The 9610-nt window shown below is 39.0% G+C and overlaps 2 protein-coding genes across 2 annotated transcripts; one reads left to right on the top strand and one right to left on the bottom strand.

The window, feature by feature from the left end:
* Positions 1-1779: 1779 nt before the first annotated feature.
* LOC101306311 (selT-like protein-like) lies at positions 1780-3585 on the bottom strand. The gene is made up of 4 exons (XM_004294245.1): positions 3355-3585; positions 3204-3274; positions 2267-2582; positions 1780-2168 (listed from the first exon to the last, which is right to left on the bottom strand). The coding sequence occupies exons 1-4, from the start codon at positions 3523-3525 to the stop codon at positions 2055-2057; spliced, it is 672 nt and encodes a 223-aa protein (XP_004294293.1). The 5' UTR covers positions 3526-3585; the 3' UTR covers positions 1780-2054.
* A 755-nt stretch (positions 3586-4340) lies between these two features.
* LOC101305646 (U-box domain-containing protein 43-like) lies at positions 4341-8723 on the top strand. Its single transcript, XM_004295718.1, has 5 exons — positions 4341-4781; positions 4852-5637; positions 5746-6052; positions 6285-6749; positions 7552-8723. The coding sequence occupies exons 1-5, from the start codon at positions 4341-4343 to the stop codon at positions 8646-8648; spliced, it is 3096 nt and encodes a 1031-aa protein (XP_004295766.1). The 3' UTR covers positions 8649-8723.
* The last annotated feature ends 887 nt before the right edge of the window (positions 8724-9610 follow it).

The following is a 9610-nucleotide window of genomic DNA, read 5'->3' as shown; positions in this document are numbered from 1 at the left end:
TAAGTAGTATATATATATATATATATATATATATATATATATATTGTAAATGGTAACTGTTAATTATTTCCTTTATAGATTCTATTATAAATTAACCCGATTATCCGAAGAAACAAGAGTGCGGGTATTGGGACCTCCAAATTTACTCAGTATACTCTTAATCTCTTTACACCTCTATTTTACTTTTAAATACAAGCATTTGCTCATTAGACCTCCTTTTCAAATTCCTAAAATAACCTTGTTTATGTAATTCACATATATATTAATATATTACTCATTACACCTCTTATTCACTCATCCATTCCGACTTCCATTCGTTAATTTTTTATGTTTTCTTTTTAACGCAAACCTCCATTCTCGACCTTGATTTCTTTATTTTATGTATTTTTTTTTTGCATAAAATCTCACTCGCTAGACATTCATTTTTTGATCAAATTGTAAGAAATCATTTTTAATGACATCAATTTTCGAGAAAAGTTAATTCGAATCATGAAAAATACTATTCTCTTAAAAATAAAAATAAAACAAGGATTATGTCTCAAATTTTATTTATAGATCATCAAAAGAATGTTCTTACATGAACTATTATATATTTTTATTACTTTTGTATTTCTATTTTACATATTCTATGTGTTTTTTGTAAGTTTTTTGTTTTTATACCTCATGATGATAACTTATTTTAATAATTGATAGATCATAATTTTTGTAAAAATATTATGATACTTATTTATTTATTTTTTAATAATTTATATATCATAATTTTTGTAAAAATATTTTTTTCACTTTGTATATGCATGTGACATGTATGATAGTATAAATATATAAATGCTTTAATAAGTATGTGGTAAAACTAGAAAATAAAATATCAATAAGTAAAATAATAAAATGCAATCCATTATTATTGAATTAGAAAGTTTAGAGAGAATAAATGTAATATTATTTGTTGTTTAATTGACGTCCTTAATAGTCATTATGTAAGAAGATAAATATGTCATTTAATAATTCATAATAGAGTGAGGTTAATTGAGCAAATTTAGAAATCCCAATAGTCACACTCAAGAAACAAATGCACCAATAATCTAGAGCAACAGTTATCAATGGGGAGGCTGAATGAAACCAAAAGAGACAACAAAGAGCGAAGTTGCCAGAGAATTTCGTAGGAGCTGGATCCTGAAAGGACGAACACACCATTGACAAGTTTAACGGGTAAACATAAAACGTTCAGGCACGGTTTGACGATTTTCCCTTTCCTGCGGAAGTTTTGCCTACTTTGAGGAACCACACTGCATAAATGCAGTGTTATATTTTATCTTTTTGAGGGGAATGGATCAAGGTTCATTACGATCAAAAGATATAATGTCCTCCACATGCGAAAGAATAACAATGGTGAAACATGTGCTCATACAAGAAAACAAAACTAATTGAGCTAGAGAATGAGCAACACAATCAGCTTCTCTCTTGGTAAAAATCACTCTAGCATTAGAAGCCAAACTAAGGCTTTCTTTCAAGTCAGATAGAAGGAAACCAAGACCTGAATTTTCCATTGAACCTCAACTAGCAACCGACGGTCCGTTTCCACAATTAAGGGAACAAAATGGTGCACACATGCCCAGCCTACACCCTCAAGTAAAGCAAGAATTTCACCATGCTGAGGAGAACTAGCAGCAATAATGAATTTGGTAAAAACACCAAGACAACATCCATTATGATCACGGAAAATACCTCCTAAACCGGTCCTCCCAGTAGAGGGATCGAAGGCCGAAATGCAGTGTTATATTGACATAAAAAAACTGTGTTCAAATATTTCTCTCGACGCCAACTGTGTTCAAATTTAGATTAGAACAGGTATTATATAGAGGGATGTTAATGTATACTAACAACATCCAAGACCTGTCTCACAGAAATGGAGAATCAGATATTGTACACAAAAGGTCCAACCTATCTGCAAAACATTTACTGATACTACTTCTTCAAACAATATTGATGATTAACTAGTTCACTCCCAACACGAACCAACTATAAAAGTGGTGTACAATCAGAACTTTATAAGCAGACTAGGTCCATAATGCCCCATCACCTGTGATTCCTGAATTGACCAACTTCCTGCCAATTGCATCTCTTAGTTCAATCTCTCCTGGAAATCTTCCTTCCTCGAGCTTGGAGAAAATCTGCAATAAGAACACAGAACCTAAATAAAAAGGAACAACTAGCAACAACATTCTAGCTCAAATCAATATGACTAAATGTAGAAAGAAGGTTCACCCACCAATTCATCGTTGAGAGAGACTTCAAAAGCGCCAGTGCCTTGAAGGAAGGACTGGAGCGCATTACCAAGAAGCCAAGTCGACGCCATGGTTCCAAACCTATTCGCACGCAAAGAATAAAGCCAAGGAGGAGGTGCCATCCCCACCATAGGGAAAAGTTGCTCACCCCCCATGACAAGCCCAAACATTCCAAATTGAACAACAGGAACTAGTTTGCTAAGCACACGCTTTGGTAAAGCTGGGGGATAGTTTGAAAGAACAATGTCAATCCCAGGAAAAGCAGACTCTATCATCTTGGTCATTGTTACTGCAGTCCCCCTACCAGAAGCATATCTTTATGTTAGTAAAGAAGGCTCAATTCCACAACTATCTAACACGTAGATCTCATATCTCTTCCAAATCCCTTATATAGATAGAGTAAAGACCATTTTAGGTAGAAAGATAAACCTTGGTCTAGAAACACATTCAAGACTTCAAGTAAGTTCCTAGCTGTTCAGTTCAATATAACATCAAAAAAACAGTACAGGAGAAACAAAAATTCGATAAATTTAAAAATAAAAAAACTTCTAAGAGATACAGTGAACTTTGGTCATCTATCTTCTCCAGTTCTACCGAAACCTACCGTCTACACGCTACCGATATGAACTTACCAATTTCTACAAGAAGGTAAATATGATTTGATATAAAATTGAGACCCTATGCATAGTTGAGTGGACAAAATTCAAAAATAACAGAAACATACGATTCGATACAAAATCAAAAACCCATTACAGGAAAAGAACAATACGAACCGCCGAATCAACTGAAAAGAGCAAAGATTTCAATTTGATCACATCTAGCACTGTAAACATACATCAGCAATAAGCAAAGGAAACAGATTTTTCAGAGCAGCTGAAAATTGAAGACCAAAAGGAGAAGAAAGTAGAGAATTATTATTACTTGTAAGAGCAAGAGGTGCAGAAGCTAATCTTGACTGTGTTGCCGACGCCGATTGCTCCATCCCTTGGTTTCTGAAATTGGTCAACAAAGTCAAAGAAAGACGACGCAAATTAGCATATGAAGGCGAGAAAAGCGGAAGAGCTTGAAGTACCTGTGAGGGGAAGGCTAGGGAGTCTTTGGGCAACGGTGGAGGTTTGTTTTGGAGGTGATGGGGAGCCTTGTGCGGCGGAGGCGGTGGTGGTCGGAGAGTGAAGAGGTTAAGGATATCGAAGCAGAAGAGGAAGAGTGGTAACCCTAGCAGAATGATCTGGGCGCGATCCATGGCTTTGGCTTCAGAGAGAAAGAGTGAGAGAAAGAGGTAGTTGAAGACGATGTAGTGTCTCTTCTTGACTAATGAGGTGAAATTGTTTGGACCTCAAAACCATTTGGGTTCTTTCCATGGGCCTTAACCTAATCTTTTTGTATTTTTGTTTCTGGCCCAAAGTAGATAGGAAATATTCTTCGTTTAATCTCTCGGTCCTCAAAGCTTGATCCAGAACTTAGAAAAACTCGTGTTTCTCGAGACTTCCCATCAAATTGCTTTGCTCAATGCCTAAGTGTTCAAGAGATTACAAAGCAAAAGGCATTTATCTTCAAGTTTTGAAAAATGGGTAACAACTTACATGTCTCAAATAATTGAAAACACAGAAGTAATTTCTAGTAAGATTTGAAGGACAAAAGATAGGTTTTAAACCGGCTAGCATTTGGCTTATGCAATAGCACATTGATAATAAAAAAATTCCTTACTTTTCTTTAGGAAAAAATTATTAAATAACACGCATACTTTATATATGATAATGAGGTTTGAACTCTTGTCGTTCTATTTCATAATAATTTTATTATGTGAAATTTAAAAAAAATAATAACACTTTTGATTACTTATTCACCTTGTTAGCAATATACCACGGACCGAAACGAAATTTACACATGTCAAAAACCGTTGCACATAAAGCCGTCGCTTGAAACTGTGCTCAAAAGTCAACACTCGATGATTTGACCTTTCGCTCCATTTTCCCAGTTTCTACAAAACCAGAGTATTGGAAAAACGCGGCAAAAAACCAAACGGCAAAACCCCCATATGCCCGAACACTCACCGGAATGACGTCATCATCCTCCTCCTCGGCGGCGCTGCTGCTGGACTCCATCCACACCTCCCTCGCCGACCTCTCCACCCCTCACTACACTAACTCCCCCTTCGACCTCCCCCGCCGCTTCTCCGCCTTCGCCCACCGCCTCCATCTCGCCCTCACCCACCTCGCCCGCTCCACCTCATCCCTCGACTCCTTCCCGCCTTCCGTCCTCACCGCCCTCAAAGGAATCGCCGCCGAGCTCCCAGCCGCCCTCAAAACGATGTCGTTTTACTCTAAAGGCAAAATCTTCGTCCTCATCCACTGCCTCTCCCTCTGTAAATCCCTCAACGAAACAACCGCGGCCGTCTCCGGCTGGCTCGCCCTCCTCGACTCCGCCGTCGATGACCTCCCCGATCTCCGCAAGAAAATCGCCGATCTTTCTAGAGACATGAAGCAAGTTCAATTTGAAGTAAGACAAGTAATATAATTTATTCTCTCAATCTTCTTTGAAAATGGAACTCAATTTTTTGAAATTTTAGGTCACAGCGAACGAAGAGAGAGTGCACCACACGCTCCGGAGAGAAGGAGAAACGACGCGGACGAAGACCAGCAAAGCCGTCGAGAGCGCGATCATCATGGATTTATCCCGAGCTCTCGGAATCGAACCGGAGAATCACGCCGAGCTTTCCAAGCAAATCAAGCAGCTCAGAAACGACATCGCCGGAACGAATACGGCGTCGGAGCGCCGGATTTTGGTGTCGTTGGAGAGGATTGTGGAGAATTGGGCCGCGCAGCCCAATCTCACCACGGGCCTGGAGTTCGAAGACGACGCGCAAATCTCTCCGTTCAAGAATTTTCTCTGTCCGTTGACTAAAGAGGTGATGAGAGACCCGGTGGTGCTCCAGTCGTCGCAGACGTACGAACGGTCCGCCGTGAAGTACTGGTTTGAGCGGTGTTTGGACGACGGCAGGGAACCGACTTGTCCGGTCACCGGTCAGGTGCTCCAGTCACTGGAGATGAAACCGAACATTGGACTAGCCGGAGCTATTGAGGAGTGGGTGAATAGGAATGTGGATATTCTGGTCAAAATTGGGGCTCAAAAGCTGAGTGAAGAGCCTCCCTTGGTGGATGGTATAGAGGTAGTGTTGGACAATGTTTATAACATCTCAGAAGAGTATCCCAGTTGTAGATTTAGAGTTAGGAATGCCGGCATTGTTGTGCTTATTGTTAAATTGCTGAGGAATAGTGCGAAGAGTATTGGGACTCATTTGAGAAGCAAAGCTCTTATGGCTTTGGTTAGCATGGCCAAAGATGAAGAAAGCAAGGTTTGCTTTGGTTGCTTCTCTTGTGAACTATAGCTTTGTCTATTTAATGTATTGGTGAGTTCTGCTATTGTTACAAGTTTGTGATTGAACCTTTTTGAACATTTCTAGGAGATCATGCTTCAAGAAGGTATCACTAGATTGGCCATACATAGTCTTATCGGGAGCTCAGAGAAGGAGAGAGAGTGTGCTGTGAAATTATTACTTGAGTTCTCGAGTGATGAAGCTTGTTGCATTAAAATTGCAGCAGAGAAAGGAGCTTTGGTTCTTCTCTCAAGCATGGCAGGGAACCTGGAGCATCCTGGTTTATCCAATCTAGCTGAGGAGGTATTAAAGCAGATGGAGAAGGTGGAGGGTAATGTACAGCATTTGGCCGCAGCAGGGAGATTCAATCCCTTGCTTACTCGACTTTGTGAAGGTATGCCTTCTATTAATTTTTGCACCAGCTGAAAATTGTTAATCATAATTGATTGTATAAGAAAGATCAATTTTGCAATCTTCTTGGACAAAGTAATGCAACGATCGGAAAACAGTAGACTTGGGGAGATTCGCTGTTTTTGTTTCTTGTTTTTCTTTCTCATTAGGTAGCTCATAGCATTGTGGTATTTAGTATTCACCTGTTGTATTGGAATGTGTATTTCTGGAAGCAGGTTCTGAAAATGTCAAAATTGAGATGGCATCTATGGTGGGAACTCTGACGTTGACAAATAGCAGCAAGGAACAAATAGCTAGGCAAAGTGCTAAAATACTAGTCGAGATGCTTTCTAATCCAGAAGGAAGGGCAGCGAGCTTGAAAGCCTTGTATAACTTGTCAAGTCTAGATGACAATGCAACCATCCTTGTTGATTCTGCTGTACTTCCTGCTTTGACAGGTATCCTTTTCATCAACCAGGATACTTCGTCGGAACTGAAAGAGTTGGCTGCATCAACCATGGCAAATATAGTATCAAATCCAGGACACTGGGAATTGGCTTCAGCTGACAAAGAAGGGAACTCTATGCAGTCAGAATCATTTATATATAATCTATTGGGGGTTTTATCTCTTGCATCCCTTCCCTGTCAGATATCCATTCTCCAGATCCTATATGGAATTGCCTCGTCTCCACAGGCATCAGGTAATTCTTCCTTTAGTTTTCACACAGGCTCCATCTGATATTCGTTTATTATTCATGGAACTATCAACTATGGGTTTGTTCTCTATGTATAACTTAATGTGTGAATTTATGATTAGTACCACATATACCTAAAACTTGGCTGCATTTATTTTGTATTCACCGATTAGTAAGTTGGCGCATTTTAGTTCCTTGGTTTGTTTGTTCTGAAAACCAACAAAAGATAGTTGCTATCATTCAAATGGAATCGTATTGTTGTGATTAGGGTTGTATCTTGTTCCTGAAGAGTCTTTTGTGCTTAGCATCTTTGTGGAGAAGTGTCTGGAGATTATCTCCCCAGTCCCCACATAGGAGACCAGAATACTCGAGTTTGTTTGAGAATACTTTCAAAAGCTACCTATATGTTTATGCTCCAACAGTAGCAGGGCAATGGCTAATGTGAAGAATCTAATTTCTAACACCATCATGACAGTAGTTACCTGTGTTTCTCTTCTCATCTACATTGTAGCCTCAAGATTTTAAATGCTATTCTGAAATCATTATATTTAAATTTGTTATAGATGCTCTTGCTCTGAAAATCTTGAAATAATATGCTGCTGGTATATATAATTGTATATATTAAGTTGCCTAGCTAGGAGATTAAAGAAAAATACCATTGTACCTAAAGTTAGCTGCAGAGAAGGGGATTTTGTTTTTCTAGCTACATTTTATGGTCGTGAAATTTAGCTCTCTTTTTTTGTGTGCTAAGCAGTTCTCATATCCATTTTCTGACATGGTACCTATGCTTTGTTGTTTCTAATTACAGATTCGGTCGCTTGTCATATAAAATCTGGGGAAGGGATTAAAATCATTTTACCATTTCTTGAGCACCCTGAAGTGGAAAACAGAATTCAAGCTTTTAGGCTTACAAGATTACTCTCAGAGAGGTATGGTCAGGATATTGCTGATGAGCTAAGGCCTTGTCACAAGCTTTCCTTGTTCAAAGACAAACTATTAGACGAACAATCGGCAGATAGTGAGAGAGCTGATGCTGCATGCATACTTGCAAACCTTTCCCTCTCAGAAGATGAAGTGAAGACACTCCTAGAAGTTAATTTTGTTAGATGGATAGCTTCTACTCTCATCAACCAGTGCCAAACTTCGAATGGGAGGATTTCTCGACCTGCATCAAGCATGTTGGAAGGTCTTCTGGGCCTTTTACTTGAGATTACAAAGAACCTGAATCCTCAAACTCTAAGTACACTAAAGGAGCACAGCCTTATTACTATTTTCCATCGTCACCTTAATTATCCTTCAAACCCAAGAGTAAAACAACTAGCCACCCTTGGCTTGAAAAACTTGTCTGGATATGCAAGATCAGTAGCTGCTATGGAGTCAGAACCACAACCTCACCATGGATTATGTTCTCATTTGACGTTCATGTGCGGGAGGTCTTCTATACAAACTTCCAAGTGTCCGATACACAACATTCCATGCGAAGAAGATAGTCAATTGTGTTTGCTAAAGAACAACTGCATCAAGCCCCTTGTTGATCTACTCAACGACAACGACACTAGTGTTCAGATTGCTGCAGTGGAGGCACTATCAACTCTAGTAATAGACACTTTCAGTTCAAGCAACTTCAAAAGAGCAGTCGACGAACTTGAGCAATTGGGTGTCATTGAAGCCGTGATTACTCTATTCACAGAAGTTCGACCTGGGGAGCTGCAAGAGAAAACGGTTTGGATCATTGAGAGGATACTGAGAGTCGAAAACCATAGACATTCCCTCAACCAGGCTCTGGTGTGGGCATTGGTGGAAGCCTTCAAGCATGGCGATGCCAACACAAAGCGAAATGCGCAAGATGCTCTTACTAGTCTGAAGCAGTTATCCGGGGTTAGCGGAAATCGAAGATCTCTATAGTCATTTCTGGAGTCACATTCAAACTGTATAGATGTGCTATTCTCACTCTCAATTTGTACAGTGAACTGTAAGAAATCAAAAAGGGCTATACTCCATCACATTGTTCATAATTGTCTTCTTCGTTATGCCAAATTGTCATGTAAGTGCAGCTCCCCTGATTAAATTAGAATACAAATTGAAAAGTAAAGTGAAACATTTATAGAACTTTAGCAACTGGGCTAGTCAGTAGTCACCCCAAAAAGGAAAAGACTAAAGGCTAAACTGGGTCTGTTGAAAAGTCCAAACATTTAGGCGCGAGAGATGATGAAAACTCCATAAAAGAAGATTTTTACATAAACGACCCTAAGCATGCATCATTGTCAAGTTGATCACAACCTAACTACATGACCAGAAAAGTAATCCCAACTTATTTCCATTATATAAAGTCTGATTCTGGACTTCCGGTGCTCTCCTGCATTCCTGGTGTGTGGGTATAAAACAATAGATGCCATCTCTATTCTTTTTGGTTTACCTGGTTCTATAATAAGTTATAAGTTAGTGATTGATTGACCCCCAACTTCATCAAACTTTCATCCTGCTTCAAACTATAACAGACTAGAGTACGAAACATGTATTATACGAGAATATTATACAATATGTTGCATGTATTTTTTTTTTATCAAAAGAAATTTGATTGAAACAAGGGGATATTACGTAGCTTAACCTGGCATCATGAAAAAAGTATCACACCCCTAAAGTCACATAGACATGTCATCAAACACTACATCATGCAAACATGTCATCGATCAACTTTGGTAGCCTTCTTAGCTAGGCTGTGTGCCACTGTTACAACTTCGAGAAATCTCCATTTAGTGAATAACATCAAAAGCTGATTTGAGCTCTTTTATTTCATGTGTAACTGCTCCAATTTGGCTGAGATCATGCCCAGATTGTTTGATAGCTTTGATAACATTCAAAGCATC

The sequence above is a fragment of the Fragaria vesca genome, linkage group LG3, assembly GCF_000184155.1.
Source record: "Fragaria vesca subsp. vesca linkage group LG3, FraVesHawaii_1.0, whole genome shotgun sequence".
In the NCBI taxonomy this organism is placed as follows: Eukaryota; Viridiplantae; Streptophyta; class Magnoliopsida; order Rosales; family Rosaceae; genus Fragaria; species Fragaria vesca.
The sequence above is the reverse complement of the archived record's forward strand: the minus strand, read 5'-3'. Positions and strand labels throughout refer to the sequence as shown.

Bases quoted from the DNA above. Each gene is read 5' to 3' on its own strand.
- LOC101306311 (XM_004294245.1), bottom strand. From the start codon at position 3,525: ATGGATCGCGCCCAGATCATTCTGCTAGGGTTACCACTCTTCCTCTTC. The intron at 3,275-3,354 runs GTACTTCAAGCT...GACCAATTTCAG, and splicing joins CCCTAGCCTTCCCCTCACAG to AAACCAAGGGATGGAGCAAT. The intron at 2,169-2,266 runs GTGGGTGAACCT...TTCTTATTGCAG, and splicing joins TCTCTCTCAACGATGAATTG to ATTTTCTCCAAGCTCGAGGA.
- LOC101305646 (XM_004295718.1), top strand. From the start codon at position 4,341: ATGACGTCATCATCCTCCTCCTCGGCGGCGCTGCTGCTGGACTCCATC. The intron at 4,782-4,851 runs GTAAGACAAGTA...TTGAAATTTTAG, and splicing joins TGAAGCAAGTTCAATTTGAA to GTCACAGCGAACGAAGAGAG. The intron at 6,053-6,284 runs GTATGCCTTCTA...TTCTGGAAGCAG, and splicing joins GCTTACTCGACTTTGTGAAG to GTTCTGAAAATGTCAAAATT.